The sequence below is a fragment of the Cnephaeus nilssonii genome (assembly GCF_951640355.1).
Source record: "Cnephaeus nilssonii genome assembly, chromosome: 1".
In the NCBI taxonomy this organism is placed as follows: Eukaryota; Metazoa; Chordata; class Mammalia; order Chiroptera; family Vespertilionidae; genus Cnephaeus; species Cnephaeus nilssonii.
Genome location: NC_137072.1, coordinates 65,038,526 through 65,064,580, shown reverse-complemented (window position 1 = coordinate 65,064,580; position 26,055 = coordinate 65,038,526). Strand labels below are relative to the sequence as shown.

At 40.5% G+C, this 26,055-nt stretch overlaps 1 protein-coding gene across 19 annotated transcripts in view; it reads right to left on the bottom strand.

The window, feature by feature from the left end:
• Positions 1-26,055, bottom strand: part of SEC31A (SEC31 homolog A, COPII coat complex component) — a 97,984-nt gene that overhangs the window by 60,495 nt on the left and 11,434 nt on the right. For 13 of the 19 annotated variants that reach the window (XM_079777834.1, XM_079777845.1, XM_079777846.1 and 10 more), the window contains exons 1-6: positions 20,918-21,048; positions 8,952-9,034; positions 8,166-8,289; positions 6,102-6,300; positions 2,967-3,062; positions 535-675 (exon numbers count right to left, since the gene is read on the bottom strand). In XM_079777834.1, coding sequence (XP_079633960.1) covers positions 535-675; positions 2,967-3,062; positions 6,102-6,300; positions 8,166-8,289; positions 8,952-9,034; positions 20,918-21,033 — 759 coding nt within the window. In that variant the 5' untranslated portion in view covers positions 21,034-21,048. The other 6 variants (XM_079777852.1, XM_079777836.1, XM_079777851.1 and 3 more) reach the window with 5 other exon arrangements.

The following is a 26,055-nucleotide window of genomic DNA, read 5'->3' as shown; positions in this document are numbered from 1 at the left end:
TAACAAAACAAGGCCCTAATGGTATCTAAATTATCTTACAGCACATGATAACATCATATTAAGGAATTTGTAAGGTCAAAAATTTAATGTGTTATACAGCAGCATCTAATGGGCAAGTGGAAGAATATTAGCTCACTTTAGCAGTACCTAATAGAAGAGATGAAACCAGGAGTTTGGAAACTACAAGTTCACAGTCATAAAATTAATTGTAGGAAAAATCCTTACACTTTAGAGAAAGGTAAAAATGAATTAAAAAGTTGCTGTATTGCTTTGAAACAGCTAGCAAAGCAAAACACGAAGAATATCATTGAACAAGCCCCCAATCTCTCTCTTTATCATTAATAATATCCAACATGGTTTACCAAGAACTTTATTTTCCCTAAAGAAAAATCCTCTCATTCCCACATGACTGGCCCATGAAAATACAGGATTTGACTTTATAGAAATTTGATTTATTGCCAACTCTGACAAACGATATAGGAATACCTACAGAAGAAATACAACATATTCATTACAAATCAATCATATTCTTACCCTGTTATTATGATCACTGACTTTGATGATAGGTTCATTTTTTCTAAGATCCCAGACAGTGGCCCGGCCACTGGGACTGGCTGATGCTAAAATATGCTGGACTTGTCTATTCCATGCAATGCAGCTGATATCTTCTAGGGGCTAAAAGAAATAAATTATTGAAAATCATTTCTCAATTATAATAAAATTTAACTACAAATTCTGATCCTTCTTTTTAAAAAACAGATAACTTAAAAATCTGATCTGTTCATTCCACAAATTTGCTTTATATTCCTAAGTTCTCAATATATACAATACAGTTTAATATCGTCTCATCCACCAGGCATTTATTAAGCTTCTACTATAAATCAAGCACTGTTTTGTTATTTTGCAAGTGCCATGAGGTAGACGATGGACCACAAAGCAGATGTAGGTCAATATAACAACTAGGCAGAGAAAAAGTTACAGCCTAGACGATGAGAAAAAAGTATCTTTACAAATGGTAGACCATAGGCTATCCTTATGCTACCTCCTCTCAGATTGCCAAAATATTAGGTCCCATTATAAGGCTACTCAAAATGAGTAGTCTATATAATATAAAAACCTCAAAAAGGTGCCCTGGCCAGGTGGTTCAGTTGGTTGGAGCATCATCCCATGTGCCAAAAGGTGGCAGGTTCGATTCCAGTCAGGGCACAAACCTCGGTTGCAGGTTTGATCCCCCATCAGGGTGAGTACAGGAGACAACCGATCGATGTTTCTCTCTCACCTTTCTTGCTCTCTGTGTGTGTCTCTCTCTCCTTCCTCTCTCAAATCAATTATTTTTAAAAAGAAACTAAAAAAAAGAAAGAAACTCAAAGAGGCAGCGGGAGGGCTATTTTCTCAACTTACTAGAAATACATAGTGCAGGGAATAATGCCTTGGATTCATCACACCAATGTAAAACAGATGACAGGCCTAGAATCTGAGGTTCTCCTCTCTAGAATTCAACACTTTTATGAGCCTTTATTAGACTTCAAGCTACTACTCAGCAGGAATGCTAACAAGATAAGTAATACCTTCATGTCTCGTTTCTTTTGTTTTCAGAAGACTTGAATGAATTAAACTTCAAACAATAGTTACCCAGGAGTATGAATGGTTAGAACTACAGCCGGGAGACAATCAGACTTATTTAAGATTAGCCAAGGAAGGTTTTCACTCCTCTAATGGGCCCCATTATAAAACCCTCAAAGCAGTTACAGACGGTGGACCTTTGTCCCTCAGCATCCCTCAAGAATGAGTGAAAATAAGAAAGGGGGTATTTGTTACCCCACAGTAGGCCTATGTGACCTGGTAAACCCCTACCCAACACTAACTATTTATCTTTGAGAACAGGAGGGATGCAGTTAATAGTTCTTTCTCAAGAAAGTATCAGCTAAGACTAAGATAGCCTCCTAAGTGACCTCCAAGGGACCTCAAACCTCATTATAATCTAATCTCCATACTAAATGATATACCCACCAAGGCCATGACAGTTGACAATCACCTTGGCAATGATCAAAAGGAACCATAAAAGGACAAAAAGGTAGAACCCAAATTCCAAAAAAAATTGCCCCCCCCCTTTCTCAGAAAACCATGACTATTCCACTCACCATTTGCATAAAGCTCTCCCTTATCTGCCTAGATCATCCCTTCATTTCTACCCTCCTATATCTATCTACAACTTCTCAACCCCAAGTGGATGAGAAGCTAATCTGTGAGCTATGCTCCCGCTTCTCCATTCTCTGGTCATTGAATCACTAACACTTGCACTGTTAAAAAAAAGAAAAAGAAAGAAATAGGAAAGGGGTTAAGTGTTTCTTTAAAAAAAATGTTTCCTTTCGAATCTATGATTTTTATTCTAAGGTTGGACAGTGTTAAAACACTATATGAGCCGAAACCGGTTTGGCTCAGTGGATAGAGCGTCGGCCTGCGGACTGAAAGGTCCCAGGTTCGATTCCGGTCAAGGGCATGTACCTTGGTTGCGGGCACATCCCCAGTAGGGAGTGTGCAGGAGGCAGCTGATCGATGTTTCTCTCTCATCAGTGTTTCTAACTCTCTATCCCTCTCCCTTCCTCTCTGTAAAAAATCAATAAAATATATTTAAAAAAAACTAAAAAATAAAAAAAACACTATATGATATAAAATACTACATCCTATAAAATACAGTATCTAAAAAAATTATTATGGACTTGTCAATTTCTAAAATCAAACAGTTGCTGGCAGATGGCAGGCACTGAGTAAATATTTGCTGTAAAGACTCACTGATACTTTGAAAAAACATTCATTAATACTTTACTTCACTACACTAAAGAAAAATCAATAACATCTAAACATTGGTTTTTAAACAAATAAATTTTCTGTGGAAAACACAGAAATAAATTAAGTGTAGAAGAACTGATTTTGGTACTTTGATTATATCAAAATCAATGTATTACCTGTGTTTTGGCTCCTGGTGTCATTGGAGTTGCAAAATTATTTAGATCCCAAATGTAAATTTCAGATTCATTAGCACCAGAAGCTACCAGGTTAGTCTGCAATAAGAAACAATTAATAACTAAATAGCACTTTACATAATTAAGAGAACGCAGATTAACTCAGTTCATAGCTAGAAAGATCTCTGTTTTAGGTTATACAATTTTTCTACTGAATTAAAGAAGCAAAACTTATGAATTCCTAAATACCATGCATAACAATCTAAAATTAAAGTAGTTTTTAGATAAATATATAAAATTCTATTTAACTTAAAATGATATGTGTATTGACATTTTAATACAAGACATTAAAAATAATTACATGGAGCCCTAGCTGGTTTGGCTCAGTGGATAGAGCATCAGCCTGTGGACTGAAAGGTCCCTGGTTCGATTCTAGACAAGGGCATATGCCCAGGTTGCGAGCTTGATCCGCAGTAGTGGCTGTGCAGAAGGCAGGTGATCAATGATTCTCTCTCTTTGTTGATGTGTCTATCTCTCTCCCTCTCCCTTCCTCTCTGAAATCAATAAATATATGTATAAAAAAATAATTACATGGGTAAATTCTTAAACAATCATGTAACTGCCCTGGCCAGTTTGGCTCAGTGGATAGAGCTTTGGCCTGCGGATGGAAGGGTCCCGAGTTCGATTCCAGTCAAGGGTACATGCCTGGGTAGCGGGCTCGATCCCCACTAGGGGGCGTGCAGGAGGCAGCTGATCCATGATTCTCTCTCATCGATGATGTTTCTCTCTCCCTCCCTCTCTGAAATCAATAAAAATATACTTTTTTAAAAAATCATGTAACTACATGGGGATTATAATTTGTGGATTTACATCTCTGGAAGGGAATTCAACAGTGGGTAATAAAAACAGGTTACCAATTACTGCTTTCAGGAAAATAACTGAATTCTAAAATAATGGCGTCTATCTCAGGATACCTCAAAGCCAGCTTCTGGAGCCAAACCAAGATAGGGCTAGTTAAATTCTTGTCTTAAATCCCTCACTTAATTCTACTTCATTTATACTCAATCTTGTTCTGAGTAGCAATATTTCTAGATTATCTCTATTACATACTTTTATGGTCAAAAGCCCCTAAAACTGTGATATGAAGTGTAGCAAGATAATGAATTTCATGTATTAACCTTCATCCTTTATTATTCACTTGCATAAATTCTTCTCTAATCAACAAAAATATAACTAAAAACAGAGGAATTTTATGGTAATAGCTACCTATAATACAAGGTAACCAAAAATCAGCAACTGTTTAATCCAATTAACAAAGGAACTAGCTTTCTAATCTAAAGAATAAACCCCATAAATGGTAGAAATTAAGAAGTTTGGGTTTTATAGTTCTATATCTTAAATATCTATATATATAAACAGGGAATATGCTAATTAGCCAGGCGTCAAGACTGCTCAGGAGGAGGCTGCATCACGACAGCTCAGGAGGAGCTGCGCGCCGCCCCCAGCCCCAGCAGCCGTGGGGAGGCAGGAGCTGGGGGGGGCCAGAGTGGAGACACAACACACGGAGAGGCTGGGGCAGGGGGAGGGCCAGAGAGGAGACACAATACACAAGAGCACCTGCCTCCACCCCAGCGGACACAACACGGCAGCTGGCGCTGCACGGGTCAGGCGCGGGTCCTGACCCCCCGCGGGGTGCCGCCTCGCTCTGCGGGAGGCGGGGTGCCTCCTCCCACGATTTCCATCGCACGCTGGGCCTCTAGTCTATTTATAATATAAGAAAAATAACTACTTTAAACTTTAAGATAATATGCATTTTTTGGTTGTTGTACTCTAGTATTCTATTAACTTAAGATATTTAACTGCCCAGCTGGCATGGCTCAGTGGTTGAGCATCGACCTATGAACCAGGAGGTCACGGTTCGATTCCCAGTCGGGCACATGCCTGGGTTTTGGGCTCGATCCCCAGTCTGGGGCTTGCAGGAGGCAGCCAATCAATGATTCTCTCTCCCTCTGATGTTTCTCTCTCTCTCTCTCCCTCCCCCTTCCTCTCGGAAATCAATAAAAAAATCCTACCTAATAATAGACAAATATGCAAATTGACCGTACCTTCACTATGCCCACGATTGGCCAGGATGCACGGGGGGGGGGGCGGGACTCGGGGTGGCCGATTGGGCCAGCGGGACGCTGAGCTCGCATCGCCAGCGGCGGCGCAAGCTCAGTGTCTGCGCCATGGCTGTGCTGCGACACAGAAGGGGCCTCTGGGGCAGCGAGCTCACGTCCCGCCGCGGACCATCAAAAGCGGGGGAGCTGGGTGCCTGTCCACTCCGGCACCAGGCCTTTCAGAAGCCTCCGCCGCACCAGCGGACAGGCACCCAGCTCCCCCGCGATCGAAAGCAAAAGCGTGTAGGGGACCCTACACGTGCATGATTTAATCATGCACTGGGCCTCTATTATATATATATATTTTTAAAAAGATCTTTGGCCCTGGCCAGGTAGCTCAGCTGGTTAGAGTGTAGTCCCAATACACCAAGGTTGCAGGTATGATTCCCAGTCAGGGCATATACAAGAAGCAACCAATGAATGCATAAATAAGTGGAACAACAATATATATTTCTCTTTCTCTCCCTCTAAAATCAATAAATAACCTTTTAAAAAAAAGACCTTTATTAACCTACACATTTATATAATTAATATTTAGTAAAGTTTAAAATGGTAACATTTGACTCTTGTCTATTAATTAAATTTGTACTATATTTGTGTATATTTCTAATTATCTGATAGAGTACTAATCTCTTTATCATAAAGACAAAATTTCTCAATTAATAAAACTGTGGATTAATCCAGACACCACAGACCAACCCAATGTTGGAATAGCATAAACCTTTAAAAGGCAAGGTTTCTAAAAAATGTTCAATCAGATGTTATGATATCTCCAGACTTCTCTGAATTAAACCCATCAGCCAGATCCCCTCCATGCAGTTAGTATTACATATTCTGAACTCTTTATTCTTCAAACAAATATACTCACTCCTCATGCACACATTTTTAGCTTTTGATTCCAAGCATAATAGATTCATATGCTTGTCTCAAATAAGCAGCACATATCTCAAGAATCATGAATAAATGTCAAAAGTCTAACCTGGAAAATGTTCACATCCAAGGCTCTCACTGGGCCGGTATGCTTATCATTTTGGGCAATCACAACTTCCTTGTCTCCAGCTATAACTTTAGAAGGATCATAAAGAATAATATTTCCATTTTCACCACCTGCAATCAGAACTCCAGAGATATTTCCTTTGGAATCCATCTTATGAGGCCCCCAAATCAACTTGTGGTACCTTTAAGAGAAAACGAATAAAAACAACTTAGATGATGTACTGTGTAGAATTGTATACCTGAAACCTGTATAATTTTATTAACCAACATCATCCCAATGAATTCAATTAAAAAAAGCAACAACTAATTTTTGAAGTCAAATAAATGTAGAAAATAATTAGAAAGTATACATTTAATTCCTTATCATCATAAATACTCCAAAAATACTGTTTCTCCTCTATTCCTGGTAACCGTGAATGACTTGGTGAAATGGAATTTTAGTTATTTATACTCATGTGCATATTTGATTTGGTAATTTAAAAGAGTAAAAATATTCTTTTTTAGAGGTAATATTATAGTGTGACAAAGTATACTTGATTTGTGTGCTAAAGATATGGGCTTACGAATAGTTTTACCATTTAGAAACTTTGAGGCCTAGGCAAGTTACTTGACCATCCTAAACTGGTTTTGGTTCATCTGAAAAATAGAGCTACCACTTCCCTTAATTCTGTTTGACTACAGAAGTACTCACCAACAAATGGTCTGTTAAATAGTAAAGGTGTTAAAGGAGTCATCTAAAATTTTCTAAGAAAAATAATGTATTCTGACAGTAAAAAAGTGACATTAAAATTATGTGTTATGACAAGTACTCCTACTTGTGGAGAATAAAAGATTATGGTGTGGCATGAAGATGAAATATGAAGGTGTCATGGAGATGTACGATGAGACATGATAAGATGGTGGTGAGTAGCCCTAGCCAGTTTGGCTCAAGTGGATAGAGGTCAGCCTGCGAACTGAAGGGTCCGGGGTTTGATTCCAGTCAAGGGCGCATGCCCAGGTTGTGGGCTTGATCCCCAGTGTGGGCTGTGCGGGAGGCAGCCGATCAATGATTCTCTCTCAGCATTGATGTTTCTATCTCTCTCTCCCTCTCTCTTCCTCTCTGAAATCAACAAAAATATATTTAAAAAAAAAAAAAGTAGGAAAAAAGAGTAGAAAACCGGCAAGACAATAAGTATCTGGAGTTTCCATTACAGTGTGAAGGCTCTGAAGATTGAGGATTCCCATGAGACTCCATGATCTGTATTCTGTTAGCTAAGGTACAATCTCTTCATCAAAATCTGCCAAAAGCTAATGAGGCAATAAAGCAATTTTATTACTTAAATAAAAGTATACTTTCAATAGGCCCTAAATACTTGGAAAGGTGATCCAAATACCTACTGTATCAGAAATCACGTCAATAAAATTCTCTGTGAAATGTATTTTCAAATATAGATAAATACAAGAAAAAAAATACTACTATTCAGAGATAATTACTATTTACATCTTAATATTCATCCAACTAATTTCTTTTCTAATCATACCTTCCTTTTTTTGTAAACAGGTAAGAAAAAGGAAATAAAAGAAAGTAACTCTACTATATTATGAGGGGGAAAAATTAGAAACTATATCATTTCCTTCCTATCCTACACATAACAGTCAGCAATAAAAAGTCAATAGACATGTGGCTCAGTGGTTGAGCATCAACCCAGGAACCAAGAGGTCACCAGTTTAATTCCCAGTCAGAGCACATGCCCAGGTTGCGGGCTTGATCCCCAGTAGGGGGTGTGCAGGAGGCAGCCGATCAATGATTCTCTATCATCATTGATGTTTCTCTCCCTCTCCCTCTCCCTTCCTCTCTGAAATCAATAAAAATACATTTTAAAAAAAGTTAATAGACATTAACTCTACTTCCACAGAAATTCACTAATGTATTTTTTCACCAACTATCTCATGTCATTATTGGTAGTATTCCTTGCAATTTCTAATAATGATACATTTATAGACAAACTAGACATTACTCACAACATATAATTAAATATAATCATGAATTTAAGGTCGAATCTCATACCTGTGAGAAGAAGAAAAGGTGGCACAAGATTTCATATCCAAGGATGGATCAGAAAGATCTAATTCAAATATCTCAAGGGAAGCATTGGTACTAAATGTTGCATCCAATTGCTGAGCAGATGTTCCTATAGAAAATACATTTATGGTAACTACGCATGCAAAAATAAGAGTCTCGGCAAACCATACAAAATAGAAATTAGAGGCATGTTTTTCAATTATCTCAGTCATGAGTGCTATAATAGTAACTGAAATCAGCTCATATGCCATTGAGCAGATGTTTAAATTACTACAGCAATGAGATCCTAACACAGGGCTCGGAGATGACATTTGTAAGAGTGAGTAGTGCAGATAATTTTAAAAGCTCTCTGTAAAAACACCACCATGATTCACTATATCTGTTTATAGTCACAAATGATATAACTCCAACTCTTTTTATATAAAAAAGCTAGCATCAAATTGTTCTTCATTTAAATTGATATTTAACAGGTTTTTTAAAAACATACCTATTGTGTTTAGTACTGGAGGAATAAAAATAAAACATAATTTTTATAAAATGGGATGACACTATAAATATATCATGATTAATGCTATGATGTACAGGTGCCATGGGAACACGGAGGAAAGTCATAGAACTCAGCTGACAGGAATGAGGGAGGTATCTTGCCAGGGAAGAAGAGGCTTTCTAGAGATGAAGCTTGATCTGAATCTTAAAGAACAGATATGAATAAATCAGATGTGGAAGAGAAGAAATAGGTGACTTGTACTATCTTGTTTCTGTTGAACTCACCTGTAGCTAGGTAAATGGGATGATTCTGGGCAGGGCTCCATGCCTGCATGGCAGTACGATCTACTTCCTTTAACTTCATCCTGCTAAAGAGAATTTTTTAAAATACATTTTTATTGATTTCAGAGAGGAAGGGAGAGGGAGAGATAGAACATCAGTGATGAGAGAGAATCACTGATCGACTGCCTCCTGCACACCCTCTACTGGGGATCGTGCCCACAACCTGGGCATGTGCTCTTGACCGGACTAGAACCCAGGATCCTTCAGTCCAGCAGGTCGATGCTCTATCCACTGAGCCAAACCAGCTAGGGCAAGAGAATATTTTACATAGATATATATTGAACATGTAACATAGAACACAGAAATATACTGGACCAACAACTGCATCATTAGTAAACCCCTAATGCCAATAAATCAAATTAGGTATCATTTGTTGGGAATGTTCAATATTAGAAAGAAGAAACACTTATTTTAAGACAAGCCCTGGCTGGTGTTACTCATTGGTTAGAGCATCAGCCTGAGCACCAAAGGGTTTTGGGTTTGATTCATGGGTGAGGGAACCTGGGTTGCTCAGACAAGGATAGGTGGCAGTGTATTAGGGGTAAGAAAAGGCACATAAAAAATAAGGTGCATCTTCCTGGAACAGGATCATTCAATAAGAGCAGTTTTTAAAATTAATTTTAAATTAAAAGACTAACTACAAAGAATATAGTAAACCCACAGATTTAAAGATAAAGCAGCTTTTTCTAGTCGGCACCAAGCCATGGATTGCCATAATCTCACCAGGCATAAGCTCCTATGGATATACTTTAAATACACCAAGAGCCCTGGCCAGTGTGGCTCAGATTGTTGAGCGTAGTCCCATGCACCATGAGGGTCACTGGTTTTGATTCCTGGTCAGGGCACATGCCCAGGTTGCTTGCAGGCTCAATCCATAGGAGGTGGTGTGCCGGAGGCAGGGATCAATATTTCTCTCTTATCGATGTTTCTATCTCTCTCCTTCTCCCTTCCTCTCTCTCTCTCTCAAAATTAATAAAAACATATAAATATAAAAACAAACAAACAAAGAAATGCAGACAGGATCAAGGAGCTGAGCCCACAAAGTGGACCCAGTGGGGAGTCAACTCAGATGGAAAGAGAAGGGACAGAAGTCAGCTCTCAGGGGTCCCTGATTGCAGGCAATTTTTCTAAGGCAGAAGAGGAATTGTCTTCCCAGGTGTCCAGCTCTAATGACTCAGATCAAGGAGCTGGAGGAGAGGTCCATGGAAGAGCTCAAAAAGATTATTCAGCCCTACCTGGTTTGGCTCGATGGATAGAGCATCAGCCTATGGACTGAAGGGTCCCGGGTTCAATTCCGGTCAAGGGCACATGCCTGGGTTGCGGATTTGATCCTCAATGGGGGGTGTGCAGGAGGCAACCGATCAATGATTCTCATCATTGATATTTCTGTCTGTCTCTCCCTCTTTCAAATCAATAAAAATATATTAAAAAGAGAAGATTATTCAGCACAGGCCGGGCTGGCTTGAGCTCTCTGAAATGACCAAGCAGCAAGACTATGACCTGGAGCCCTAGCCGGCTTGGCTCAGTGGATAGAGCGTCAGCCTGCGGACTGAAGGGTCCCAGGTTCAATTCCGACCAAGGGCACGTGCCTGGGTTGTGGGCTTGATCCCCAGTAGGGAGTGTGCAGGAGGCAGCCGATCAATGATTCTCTTTCATCATTGTTGTTTCTATCTCTCCTTCTCCCTTACTCTCTGAAATCAATAAAGAAATATATTAAAAAAGGAGAAAAAAAAAGACCACAACCTAGAGATGAACAAGGCAGAGTCTGCCCTGGCCTACCAAGCCAAGCACTTCTCAGCCCTGCAAGATGTCATCAAGGCCTTGCGCCTATCCATGTAGCTGGGAGAGCAGGCCAGCAAATAAGCAAGCAGCAAGACTCGGCCCCAGTGACAACTGCAAATAAGGATGTTTGATTTCAAAATAAATAATAAGATAAAGTAGAAAAATTTTAAATACCGGTTACTCCAAGCTTTAAAAAAAATCTGTTATTCTACAAAAATGCATTCATATGGCAGATTATTCTACTATAAAGATGTACCATAATTTAATTACTTGGTCCGCTACTGATGAACACCTGAGTTGTTTCTACTCTTTTGCGATTTTTTTGCAAAAAATGCTGCAATAAATGCCCATTGTACATATTATTTCATTCATGGGCAAGGACACCTATATTTTCCAGAAGTAAAACTGCTAGATTAAAGAACAAATGAAATTTAAATTATGATGGATACTGCCATGTTGCCCTCCATGGCAACTGTATCTTTTCACATTCCCAAGAGTAATATATGAGTAGCTGCTGCCCTACTGCCTTACCAGAGTTATACTTGTTTGGAGGTAACACTTTAGATTTTTACCAACAGAATCGATCAGTGGAATATGTTAGCTGTGTATAGTTACAATTTGCATTTCTCATCCTACATAATAAAATGGTAATATGTAAATTACCATCACTCTGCTACGCCCACGATTGGGCCAGCAGGAGGCGCAGGGGGCAGGACTCAGGGTGGCCGGGGTAGCTGATTGGGCCAGCAGGACGCTGAGCTCGCGGCGCCACTGGCGCCGCGAGCTCAGCGTCTGTGCCATGGCTGCGCCAGAGGCTTTCGGAAGGCCTGGTGCACCGGCGGACAGCCGGCCAGCTCCCCCGCGATCAAAAGCCAAAGCAGGGGAGCTGGCCGGCTGACTGCTCCGGCACAAGGCCTTTCGAAAGCCTCCACCGCGTCGGAGGCTTTCGGAAGGCCTGGTGCACCGGCGGACAGCCGGCCAGCTCCCCCGCGATCAAAAGCCAAAGCAGGGGAGCTGGCCGGCTGACTGCTCCGGCACAAGGCCTTTCGAAAGCCTCCACCGCGTCGGAGGCTTTCGGAAGGCCTGGTGCACCGGCGGACAGCCGGCCAGCTCCCCCGCGATCAAAAGCCAAAGCAGGGGAGCTGGCCGGCTGACTGCTCCGGCACAAGGCCTTTCGAAAGCCTCCACCGCGTCTGAGGCTTTCGGAAGGCCTGGTGCACCGGCGGACAGCCGGCCAGCTCCCCCGCGATCAAAAGCCAAAGCAGGGGAGCTGGCCGGCTGACTGCTCCGGCACAAGGCCTTTCGAAAGCCTCCGCCGCGTCGGAGGCTTTCGGAAGGCCTGGTGCACCGGCGGACAGCCGGCCCGCTGGTGCACCAGGTGTATGATTAAATCATGCACTGGGCCTCTAGTAATATAAATAATGTTGAACATATTTTTTTCTGTGGTCATGGGTCATCCATATTTCCTTTTCTGTCTATTCGTATCATTTTTCTATTATGTTGTCAGACTTTATCTTTTGACTTTGCTTATATGTATATATTTTTACCTTTCACAAGATTTCAAAAAATGGATTTTATTAGAACAGTTTTAGGTTCACGGAAAATTTGAGTGAAAGTATATTAAATTCCCAAATACCTCTCTCCCCTACTCCCCCAACTACAGCCTCTCCCATTATCAAAATCCTGCACCATAGTGTTACATTTGTTTCAGGCAATGACTCAACATAGACACATATCCCAAAGTCCATAGTTACCATTAGGGTTCACTCTTGGTGTTATACATTCCATGGGTTTAATGTATAATGACACATACCTACTGTTACAGTATCATTCAGAAGTTTCCCTGCCCTAAAAATTCGCTATGCTCCACCTATTCATCCCTCTTTCTCCCTCCCTCCTAGAAAACACTGATCTTTTTACTGTCTCCATAGTTTTGCCTTTTCTAAAATGTAATTTAGTTACAATCATAAAATATTTCAGCAATAGGCATTTAAGGTTCCTCCATGTCTTTTTGTGACTTGACAGCTCATTTCTTTTAAGCACTGAAAAATATTCCATTGTATGGACGTACCATAATTATTTTTTATAGTTAAATTTGTCACTTTTAAAAGGGTTTCTGAATTTTGATTAGTTAGAAAGACCTTTTTCATGTCAAGATTATGAAGAAACTCACCCATATTTTTCTTCTAGCAAACCCATTTATGGCTTATTCTTTACATTTAAATTTTGACTCACTTAGAGTATATACAGGCATACAATGTATGTTCAAAGTGTTTTTTTCCCCCCTTATCACTCCAAAACCATTTATTGAAACATCTTTTACCTACTAATTTTATTTTATTTATTTATTTTTTCTGTTAATCCTCACCCAAGGATATTTTTCCATTGATTTTTTTATTTGTTTGTTTTTAGGGAGAGTGGAAGAAAGAGGAAAAGACAGAGAGAAACATGGATTCGAGAGAAACACATTGATTGGTTGCCTCCTGCAGGTGCTTCATCAAGGTCCTGGGCCTGGGAGGAGCCTGCAGCCGAGGTACATGCCCTTGACCGGAATTGAACCTGGGACCTTTCAGTCCACAGACCAATGCTCTATCCATTGAGCCAAACCGGCCAGGGCTACCTACTAATTTTAGATATCATGTTTATCATGTACCAAATTTCTGTATTTAGGTTTATTTCTGAATTTACTATTTAGGTTTATATTCTTGTAGGTATTAGAATGTAGGTTAGGCTTTACATTCCTGTATATACTTAGGTTTATTTCCGGATTTCCATTCCATAGGTCCATTTGTTTATTTACATGTTAGGCACTCCATTGTTTTAAATATTGACACTTTTTATGAGTAAGATTTCAATAACTCCAACCCACTGCTTTCCCCTATTTTCCTTGTTACTCTCTTACTACATAAATATTGTAGTAGTTTTTGTCAATTCCAGAGAAAAAATAGTAATTTTACTGAACCTGCCTCAAATTTAATAAATTAATGGAAATTAACAAGATGTTTGAATCTTCCTATTGAGAATAGGGTGCCTTTTTAAAAAATATATTTTTTTTATTTATTTTTAGAGAGAGAAGAAGTGAGAGAAAGAGAAATGTCAAAGTGAAAGCACTGAACATCCAAGGGCTGCCTCCTGCACACCCCCTACTGGGAATCCAGCCCACAACTCAGGCACAACTGGTATTCAAACCAGCAACCTCTCTGGGTGCATGGGACAATACCAAACCAACTCAGCCACACAGGCCATTGTGAGAACGTGGTGCCTTGATTTAAGTAATCTTTTCTTTTTTTTTAATCTTTCAGCATTGTTTTACATTTTCTTTGGCATATTGGGCTTACTTATTCCTATTTCATTTTTTGGTTTATTTGTAAATGTGCCCCTCCTCCCCCCATCCTTTCGTTATATTGTCTATCATCTTATATGAAGGCTAATGATTTTTTTTCTTAAATGTATCTTTATTGTTGAAAGTATTACAGATGTCCCCTATTTTCCCCTGTTGACCCCGTCAACCCCGAACCCACTCTGCCTAGGCTTTCACTGCACTATTGTCTGTGGCTAAAGATTTGTTCGTATTAATTTTGTATCCTGCTATCTTATTGAATTCTGTTTCTGGAGTAGTTTTTCAGTAGATTCTGTTGGGTTTTCCACATATATACTCATATCATGCAGCAATAGTGACAGTCGCTTCTGTTTCAAACTGTTATTCCTCAAATTTCTTTTCTCTTGTCCAAGTTGGCTAGTATCTGTAATACCATAGTAAACAGTAGTGATTACAGTGAGATTTCTTGTCTTCTTCTTCTTCTCCTTTTTTTTTTTTAAGTGGAAAAACCTCCTGTATCACCTCTGAGCAAGATTTTGGGATTTGACATATACATACAAATGTACATATATTAAGTGTATATAATGTAAGGAAATAGCCATTGATTACTGTTTTATTGAATTCTATTTATAAAGACTGGGTGTTGAATTTTGTCAGATGCTTTTCTTTCTTTTTTGTTTTTATTTATCTTTATTGTTAAGAGTATTACAGATGCCCCCATTTTTCCCACATTGCCCCCCTCAACTAGACTAATGAGCTAGAAAGCCCAATTTCAGGGAAAACATTTAATTTTTAAATTCTTAGCTGTTTAAAAGATCTTTTATTTAAATATTTTTATTTAATACCATTAATTGTCTATAAAGTTACTATGAGCACTACAGAAATTAGCTTGTATAAAATTATTGCCCCTCTTGCACTACATAGTTATAGTCAATAGTATTATCTTCCTCAATGTTTACCTTTGAACTGTTAAATATACTTACACTTCTAACTGATTTGTCAGCTTTAATGATGTCCTTTGACTCCCAGCCATTACAGATGAGGCAATCCACTAGCTTATTCTACTTCCAATTTTGTTACTACTTCCCAGTTCTTTTAATTTTTTAAAAATTTTATAAACAATTCCTACATTGTCAGATATTTAACATGCACATTTTATTCTTTCTTCCTTATTCCCACTTTTTAGTCTCAGGACTATAGTTAAATATACTCAATGCCCTCCAACAGTACTTTGGCCAGTTTTCTTACTCATCTGTAAAGGATGAAGTTCATCCTCTACTAGTTTCCTTAAGAGGACCTTAGACTAACAATATGCCTTGTGTCTTACAGGTTCAAGTTGTTTATATTTGAAGAGCATTTTACAGATGATAAAATTAAGGCACAGAAAGGTTAAATAATTTGTACATGCTAGCAAGAAGCAGAGCCAAGATTTAAACTCAGACGTTTAGTTCCAGAGTCCAAGTTCTTACTTGTTACTTCAACAAGTTCAGATATTCAATTTTAATCATAGGAGAAATATTAACATTTAGGAGAAATAATGGCATAGCAACTATGATACATGGTAAAATTAAGAGAAGAAACATAGTTTAGCATCTGTGCTAGGTTAGTTAAGTTAGACAAAAGTGGATTAGGAGGTTGAATACTCATGTGGTTAAAAGAAAGGCCTATAAACTCAATCCTCTATTTGAATATTGGCTCTGCTACTTATACTTTGGACACATTATTTAACCACTCTGAGCCCCAGTTTCTACATCTGTAAAATGGGGATGAGAGTGACTATCTCATGGGGTGTTGTAAGGTTTAAATGAAATAATGTATTTTATAGAGTGCCAATGCCTTGCACATAGGTTAATAAGTGTTTAATATGCTAACTAGTTTTTTAAGTTATTACTATCATAAAATTAATCAAGAAAACTATACTAGTTTCCTAAGATTATTGTGGGGGGGGGGGGGGAAACAATCCCAATTTTCTAAGAAGTAAAAAGGAAGCCTATTTTCTTTATATGAAATGCCATCTTCTTCCTCTCGGGCAATTGTTAAGCTCAAGTCCCAGCTCCTTCATGAAAACTGCCCTAATGGTCCAATCCACTCTTAACTGTTTATATTTGTCTGTACCACACTTTAAGCATTTTATAATAAAGTTTCTTATTCAACCTTAACAAAACTTTATAACATTCTTTTAGCAGATATTGTTCACATATTTCTCACTGCCATTTTACTAACAGTTGTATATGTCATCTTGTCTCACTAATTAGACAAATGATGTCTTTTTTAAATCAAGTGTTACAATTTTTACCCTTTTTGGACCAAAGTTACTCAGCATAGGGTAGGTACACAGAAATTTTGCTTGATTTCAAGTTTTAAATGTTCATATTTAGGGAAATTCAAATAGACTGATAAGCTAAAAAGCTCAATTTCAGGTAAAACACTTAATTTTTTAAATTAACTGTTTAAAAGACCTTTTCTTATGTAAAAAAATAGAGAAAAGTATGGTTAGGGGAAAAATGGGTTTTATAAAATGCCTGTAAATAATTTCTAAAAGTGAAAACAAAATGGATAAATATATGTGTGTGTGTGTGTGTATACACACACACACACACACACACACACACACACACACATATATATACACTTCTCTAAAAACCCAACTGAATAGAAATACAGTTTCTCTAAGAGCAAAGGTAAAACAAAGGCTACCTAATTCATGAACACTAGTTAATGTGTAACATTTACTGGAAGGGAAAGAGATAAATTCGAAAGAACATAAAATGGTTAAGTGGGGATTCAAAGGATTTATAAAAGTCTACTTTTTTGTCTTAGTACTCAATGTTCCACCAGAAGCAGTTCCACTTATTAACGTGTACTGAACACAAGGCTTCAATACTACCTGAGGGGGGAAAAAACTATACTACAAAATGGCGTAGAACTACATTATGTGGTTTGAATCTAACTAAACAGTAGTACCATAACCTACCTATTGTAATCATTCTCAAAACTACTAAGTGGCTCAATTGGTTGGCACATGGTCCCTACACCAAAAGGTGGCAGAAACCAGGTCAGGGCACTTACCTAAGTAGCAGGTTCAATCCCTGGCCAGGAGCTGGTGGATCAATGTTTCTCTCTCGCATTGATTTTTCTTCTCTTTTCCTCTCTCTAAAATCAATTTTTAATAAAACTACTAAAATTGCTATTGAAATACAGCTTCAACTGAATGCATGTCTATTTCCTTCTCTTAAAATTGATCATTCATTGCCCTAACCGGTTTGGCTCAGTGGATAGAGCATCGGCCTGTGGACTGAAAGGTCCCAGGTTTGATTCCGGTCAAGGGCATGTACCTTGGTTGCAGCCACATTCCCAGTAGGAGGTGTGCAGGAGGCAGCTGATCGATGTTTCTAACTCTCTATCCCTCTCTCTTCCTCTCTGTAAAAAATCAATAAAATATATTTTTAAAAAATACTTTCTAAAAAAAAAAAAAGATCATTCATTAATTGTAACTAATACTTTTTTTTTTGCTTTTTTACTTTTATTGATTTCAGAGAGAGGAAGGGGGAGAGAGATAGAAACATCAATGATAAGAATCATTGATCAGCTGCCTCCTGCATGCCCGCTACTGGGGATTGAGCCCACAACCAGGGCATGTGCCAAACCCGTGACCTTCTGGTTAATGGAAACACACTCAACCACTGAGCCACATTGACCAGGCTGTAACTCAGGGGTCCTCAAACTTTTTAAACAGGGGCCAGTTCACTGTCCCTCAGACCGTTGGAGGGCCGGACTATAGTTTAAAAACAACTATGAACAAATTCCTATGCACACTGCACATATCTTATATTTTGAAGTAAAAAAACAAAACGGCAAAAACACCCACATGTGGCCCGCGGGCCGTAGTTTGAGGACGCCTGCTGTAACTAATATTCTTGAAAATACAAAGAAGGCTCAGATTAAACCATGTGTACTTTCCAAGTGAGACTTGCTTTAAAAGCTTTGTGTAGTTTTTTTTTCAATATTATATGTGACTAGAGACCTGGTGCACGAAATTCGTGCACGGGTAGGGTCCCTAGGCCTAGCCAGTGATCAGGGCCAATCTCTGGGGCAGATCTCTGGGGCAACCGGTGGGGCGATCAGGGGGCCCCCCGCTGGTATCTGCCTTGGCTGGGCTGGGGCCTGCGGGCTGGGGGTGGCTCCGGCGTTGAACGTCTGCCCCCTGATGGTCAGTGCGTGTCACAGCGACCAGTCGTTCTGCCTGTTGTTCTGCTGTTCGGTCCATTTGCATATTAGGCTTTTATTATATAGGACTAGAGACCCAATGCATGAAATTCGTGCAAGAGTAGGGGCCTTCCTCCCCCCAGCTGCTGGCACTGGCTTCCCTGTGGCACCTGGGACTGGGCTTCCCTCGCAGCCCTGGCTTTTGTCCAGAAGGTCATCTGCTTTTATTATTATAGATAGGATTAGAATTCACACTATGAAGAATTGTTCATTCAAGACTATTTTACATAGAATAAAATCATTCTAAAAATACAAAAAGTAAGTTGTGAGGATAGTGCTTGTTCATAGATGCCACCTATAAGATAATATCATATAGTACAGCAGTTAAAGAGTATAGAGCCTGGAGCCACTATCCTCAGTTTAAATCTCAGCTCCACCATGTCCAACCTCTGACTTTAGGCCTGTAACTTTGCCTATGTGTGTGTTGGTAAAGTAAGTGTCATACACGTATTGATACCATTGGGTTGTTGAGAGAATTAAATGAGGTATTACAGAGTGCTGAGACTAGTGTGAGGGCTATTACAAAAGTAAACAATTTAAAATACTTAACCCAGTGAATCTTCATTAATACATCTACTGAAGAAAATTTATGTTCTACGCTAGCCAGTTTGGATCAGTAGATAGTTGGCTCTCAGAATAAAAGGTCCCAGATTCAATTCCAGTCAAGGGCACATGCCTCGGTTGCAGGCTCGATACCCTGGTCAGGACACATGCAGGAGGCAACCAATCAATGTGTCTCTCTCGCTTTGATGTTTCTCTCTCGCTGTCTCTCCCCCTACCTTTCACTCTCTCAAAAAAAAAATCAATGGAAAAAGAAAGGATTTTTTTAAAAAAATCAATGGAAAAGATATCCTCGGGCGAGAATGAATAACAACAACAAAAAGAGAAAATTTATGTTCCAGAATAGAACTCTTATTTTTTCATTCAACTTTCCATAACAACAGTATGCCATTAAGTAGAAACTTTCCTCTTTCTGCTCATTTTCTAAATGATAATTTTGTGAAACAATACTAAAACCCAGCACTACTTGTCGAAGAAAAAAAAACCAACCAATCTTACAATGCTACATACCTCAGAAAGTAAAAAGAGGAGGTAACAGAACTGGAAACTTGGACTCCCAAACCAGGAATACAATCCCTAGCCAGCAGTGCCTTTAGTAAAAATACCCATCTTCTGTAGGCAAAATATATCATTATGGATGGGCACATATGTTTAGTACAGGGTTTATTTAGTATTATCAATGTTGTAGACTCATCTCACGCAACCAAAACCAAAGAAGCATCTGTGCACTGATTACTGAACTAAATAGTATCATATTTATCTGGAGTCTAACAAATAAAAACTTTTTGAGCTGGAATTAAGCTACCTAAGAGTGACAACATTTCTTTAAAAAAATGAAAAATTAATTTAATATCATCTAATAGGAGATTTTTAAAGAAAATCCTATGTATGTGTGCATTTTTCTAGGAAGATAATCCAGTGCTTCCATCAGATCCTCAAAAAGGAGTGGAATCCCAAAAGGTTAAGAATCACTGCTCTTTACAGTTTACAGATCAGATCTCTTTACAGTCTTATGTTATTAGTTTCAGAAAAGACCCTGCTTATATGAAATTAAACAGTATAACTAAATCCAATATAAAGCTCACGTCAACTCTTATAGTCTAAAAACCCCAGAGCTGTAATTAAGGGACAATGAGATACAAGGAGCACAGAAGAATCACTAATAAAAGGCGAGTAAACTTTTTTTTAGCCAACTCTAGAACAACTGGTATGCACAGAAAACGTTGGGTAGCATAATACAGGGACGAAGCTCTAATTAGCAATTAAATACAGTTACAGTTGCCGACAAAGACAATCACATTTCAGTTTTCTACACTCAGAGAAGGCAGTTTAGGAGAAAAAAATTTTTTTTTAACTCAGAGAGAACTACATAAAATTAGTTCCTTGAGCAAACAGAAAAGTTTATAATGCCCACAAACCCAGACAATATTTTGATTTATTTCACGCCTGCCCTGTAATTTAACATCGTATAATTTATTGGCAAAAAACATACAACACTTAACGAGACTTCTTTCGCTGTCCAGGCTACGACTGGCGACCACTGCCCCTAAAAGAACCCAATCCTGGCTAAATGACAGGAGTCTTCAGTGGAAACCTACGAGCCTTCCAATCTGGCCACAGTTAAAATACAAACCAGAAATCCTAACCTAACTCAGGTCAGCCAAAGTAACGCTGAGGTCTGTTTCCTTCGCTCACCCCGCGGACCGCACCTCTTTGTGCGCAGGGTGGGAAGGTCTCCGAACCTCAGCCCCCGGTTACCGGCGGTGGCAGGACGCCCTGTCGCCAGCCTCAGGGGGACTCCTGCTCAGCAGCGAAAACGGCGGAGGTGAACCGGCGCGACCCCCACAGCCGCCGTGACGCCAGGCGTCGTCCCGCCGGGCCGAAACGAGACCAGGGACGCGCCGCCGCCGGCGACCGGGCCGCAGGCGCGCGCGGACCAGCGGAGACCGAGGCCGGGTCACAGCTTTGGCCTGTGCTTTACCTCAAGGCCCGAGAGCCGGCGAAAAGGCCAGGAGGGAAAAGGACAGACACACCTGGCGGGGACCCTAGACGACCGGTTCCTGCGTTAGCGCGGCGCCCGTCAGACTCTCCCAGCATTCGACGCCGCCCCTCCTCCCGGCCTAGGGACACCTCCACGTTCCGCTTCAACGTGGCAGCCGCAGCCCCGCCCAACAGGCCAGCGAGTTTCCGGGAGCGATGCCTGGCCCCGCCCACCCCTGCGCGCCACCCGCAGCGGCACTTCCGGGAGCGGTGGCAGCTCGGGCGAGGCGCTTGGAAGCGAGCGGAGTTCTCGCTTCGGCGTCTCGCGCGCGTCCGTGGGGCTAGGGTCCCTTTCAGAGGGGGGCGCGCACGGCGTGATGCGGTGGCTCCGAATGTGCGAACAAGAAGAGTCCTAATGGGTGTAGCTGTCTGGTGGAACAGCGGCCGGGGCTCGCAGGAAGGCCACGTAGCACTAATCCTGAGGTGTCCACAGCCCCGCTGGCACTGCCAACACCAGGCAAACCACGTGAAAATCGGGCTGCAAGGGCCATATTGCAGTAACAGTAATTTGTGACTGGGTTCATAAAATTGCTTACTTGGTTCTACAGTATTGCGTTTTGAGAACTTTAAAACCATACGATCTGATCACATCCAAAGGCTGTTGAGATACTTGATTTGTTACTCCAAAGATATATTGTGGGTAAGGTATTCCAGTTAGTATCCTATGGTACGATTCCAAATCTATTAGCATTTGCTCCCAGTGAGAGCCTGGCATCTGATTGTGTTCCCTGGATGTTTCTAGCTTAGGGGAAATTATTTTCCAGTGAGAAAGTAAAGCCAGAGGAAAATCACTTGCTAAAGTACTGGAACCTAGATTCAACCAGGTCTCCCAACTTCTGTCTATTCTCTTCCTATTACAGATCAGTCAAGGTCACTTCCCTAAAGCCCTGCTTAAGTGCCTTCATAGGAAATGTTTCTCTTTCTTGTAAACAAAAAGTAAAATACAGCTCTTGATGTCAGAAACGTGCAGACATGCAGAAAATTTTTATGAGTTTATTTGAGCCAAAACTGAGGACATATGCCAGGGAGCAAGATCTCAATGCTCCAGAGAATAACAGTTTTACAGGTGGGTTGTTTTTTTATGCATTTGAAATTAAGGATCCTATATAATAAAGAGCTAATATGCTAATTAGACCGAACAGCAGAACGACCATCTGGACGACCTTCCAGACGAAGCTGGGGCTGGGAGGGCCTACCCTTGCACAAATTTCGTGCATCGGGCCTCTAGTATGAAGATAAAAGGCAAGGTAGGGGGTAGACAACAGGAGAGTTAATGAGCTTACATGCTTTCTTGGGCAGTGGTTAAGGCTTATTTTAAAGGTGTGTTAACTTGTGCTAGCTTCCACAGCACATATACAAAAAAATTGTAACAATACAGAGAAGATTAGCATGGCTCCTGCCCAAGAATGACACAAACTCGTTAAGCATTTCATAATTTAAAAATAAAAATAAGGTGTGTTAATGTAGATCAGTGGTTCAACTGGGGCACAAGCCCCACAGGGGGCAATTTGATTTTTAAGGAGGGCAATTTGAGAATGTTATTAACAGTGAATTTTTTGCATTTCTTATGGTTCTAGGGGCTTCATATACAGTATATATATGTGATATATTTATGCATTTCAGTTCTCTATTATGTTTTGAAACTTTGCTATTTTTTCATATCACTTCATATTATTTTTTCAACAATTTCTTATTTTTTTCCTTAGTACTTCAACTGTCCTTTCATTTTCTCCTCTTTCATGGATGCCATGTTCTTTGGAAGCTTGTTTAGACCAAGTTAATGGCCTTTTAGGCTTCCTCCACGTGAATAGTTGTTTTTGAATAAGAATTTTATGTCACGGGGTTGGGGGGGGGGGGGGTGCATCAGGATTTTAGAGATGCTTAGGTGGGGCATGGCCAAAAAACGGTTGGGAACCACTGACTTAGATGCACACAAACAATGGACAGGGCTTAAGATAATGACAAACCTTTATTAAAGAAGATAAATGCCTGGAGCATGACTACTGGCCAAGAACAGCCAAGTTAGGAATTTATGATTAGATTACCCTGTGAAGTTACTTTCCATAGAACCCCCACCTTTTTTGTCCATATGGCAAACACTCCTATTTAAGTACTAGAGAGTAAGCGCATTTTTGTACTCTCACTATACTTTAATACCCTTTTAGTGTCTTATAGTTGTGGTTCAACTTAAACAAGTTTATTTCTGTGCGACTGAAATAGACCATCCAAGCAGATTACTTGAGCTATAGTAGCCAATTTCCAGTGCTCTAAAAAGCCTTCCATTTTCATTTCTAGCTGCAAGGACTAGTTAACCTAAGAGGTGCCAATAATAATTCCTGACTTCAAAATGGGAGTATCATTTGAGGCAACAGAAAACAATGAACTCACTATACTATCTGGAAATGTGCACTGGTGTGATAAAAGGGTTCATTAGAACAACTTTCCCAAAACTCAATGATTCAAGCAGTGGTTATGTTCTTTGGTATCACTTAATACAATCCTTGCAGGCATACTTCCGGTGGCGGGGCCCTCAGCGGGCATGTGTAGAGGGAAACAGACCCCGTAGGCCAGGGTGGTGGATGTGTTTGGATGTCCGGGTCCAGGCCCGGCCCGCCTGCCAGCTCACCAGTCACTTCCCTGGATCCAGTCCTAGCGCTGCTGCACGTGGTGTAGTTCGGTCTTTCCAGTGGTGAAGTGGCTTAACTAAAGTTCCTGTGCCACTGCAGATGGATGAGGAAATTGGAGCATGTGCTGAGTGGCCTCAACCTCTTCTCCCTGCTGCTCAAGCTGAAGGAGCTAGATCCTGAGCACACTGACCTGCTGGCCTCCCTGCGAAGCCAAGACCTGTCTGTGATTCCTAGATGATTTTGAAGCTGACGCAGCCAGCAAGTCAGGGGTGAAGAGCTAAGACCTGAAGGCAGCATTTGACAAGTGATCACCTGGGGAAGGACTGGAGAAGACTGGCTCCTCAAAGTGTCTAGAACCAAGATCAATGCCATGGAGGTGGCCCTGACCAGTTTGGCTCAGTGGATAGAACATCAGCCTGCGGACTGAAGGGTCCCGGGTTCGATTCCAGTCAAGGGCATGTACCTGGGTTGCGGGCACATCCCCGGTGGGGGGGTGTGCAGGAGACAGCTGATCGATGTTTCTGGCTCTCTATCCCTTTCCCTTTCTCTCTGTAAAAAAATCAATAAAATGTTTTTAAAAAATGCCATGGAGGTGAAGTATCCCCATAACTCGACAGAACAGCTGAGGTAGTTGCTGAGAGTCGGGGGAAGGATGCTTAGAACCTGTCAGCTGATCTCATCAAGGATCAGCAGGCCTGGGGCTTTCCAAGACAAAAATGAAGAGTGGTAGCTGCAGTGTACTTAATGTCATGGGACTGGGAAGCATCCATCTGTGGAGCCTCCTGATGATCCAGATGCTCTTCTCCAGGGGACTGGGGATATCTGCACTTTATTTTATTTTTAAAAATATATAGATTTTATTGATTTTTTACAGAGAGGAGGGGAGAGAGACAGAGAGCTAGAAACATCGATGAGAGAGAAACATCGATTAGCTGCCTCCTGCATGCCCCCCACTGGGGATGTGCCTGCAACCAAGGTACGCGCCCTTGACCGGAATCAAACCCAGGACCCTTCAGTCCACAGGCCGCGCTCTATCCACTGAGCCAAACCAGTTTCAGCGATATCTGCACTTTAGTTATCACCACTAAGGTTGACTAAATGCCTTCCATGTGCCAGCACTGTGAAGACCTAGCAATGAACCACAAAGAGGGATCCCAGACTGGCTTCTCAATTAAATTTATAGAGCATTTAGTCTGTGCCAGGTAGGGCTTTGGCACTGTATAGATACTTCCATGTGAAGGAGATTCTGGTGTTCTCCATTAAACGAGTTCCTTTAGAAGGAAGTTTTGGAACCATTACAGTGCACAGAAGAAATATGTAAAATTAGTGGTTATTACTGTTACTCTACAGGTGAGAAAACAGAGCTGGAGGGAAATTGGGATAGTAATAGATTACTGGGTTGGAAGCAATCCTGGCTCTAAAGCCCACACTGAATCATTCTGCACCCCAAGCGCTTAGGCAATCACGGTGTATCTGTATACCAGGGCAAGTGGTATGGGTGAGACAGGACATGACCTAAGCTTTGGGAAGCCTACTGCATCCATTCTCCAGCCCTTGGCCCTTGAGCGAATGGAGTCTCCTCTGAGGTTTACAAAGTAGGAACAGTAGGTTTGTATGGACAGACTGAAGTAATTAATGTATGCTAAATGCTCAGAAGTGATTGGTACAGTCAGTGCTCTTGAAATGTTAGTTCTTAGAAATTATGATTCCTGTGCTCCCAGTTTGTTACTCTTTTGTATTAAAATCACTGTCTTTATAATAAAATTGGCAAGGGAGCCAGATCCTCTCATTTAAAAAAATAATCTTTCTGTTTCTAAGGTAATCCTATTAAAGCAGATGTACAACTACATATTACTCTCACATACGTCAAACTACAAACTTCCACATCCCCACCCACTTTTGTAAGGCCCTGTGAGTTGAGAAAAATATTGTGGAAAACATTTCTGTGAGCAAAAAAAAAATATTTCGCCCTGGTTGATGTTGCACAGTGGTTAGTCCTGGCCCACCCACCAGAGTCACACGTTCAATTCCGGGTCAAGGGTGTGTGCAGGAAGGAACCAACTAATGTTTAGACACATCCATGTTTCTCTCTTCCTCCCTCCCACTCTCTCTAAAAATCAATGTTAAAAATATCCTGATGAGGATTCACACACAAAGGAATAGCTCATCACATGAGAAAATTACATCAAGTTCAAATTTCAGTGCCCAGTTTTTAACCATGAAGATGAATAGACAGAAACTTCATTTAAATTGGAGTTGAGGGCTTGTAGAGGGAGCTCTAGATTCCTACCACTCATCTCAATCACCCCAAACAGGAAGAGGTACTTTCCATCTCCAACAGGAAATGTTTTCTTACTCTATTCTAATAGGAAGCAGGATCTCCCCAGCAACCAGCCAATAAAAAGCCACTACACTGCAAACTCTTTTCTTCAATGGACTGTTTTATAACAGC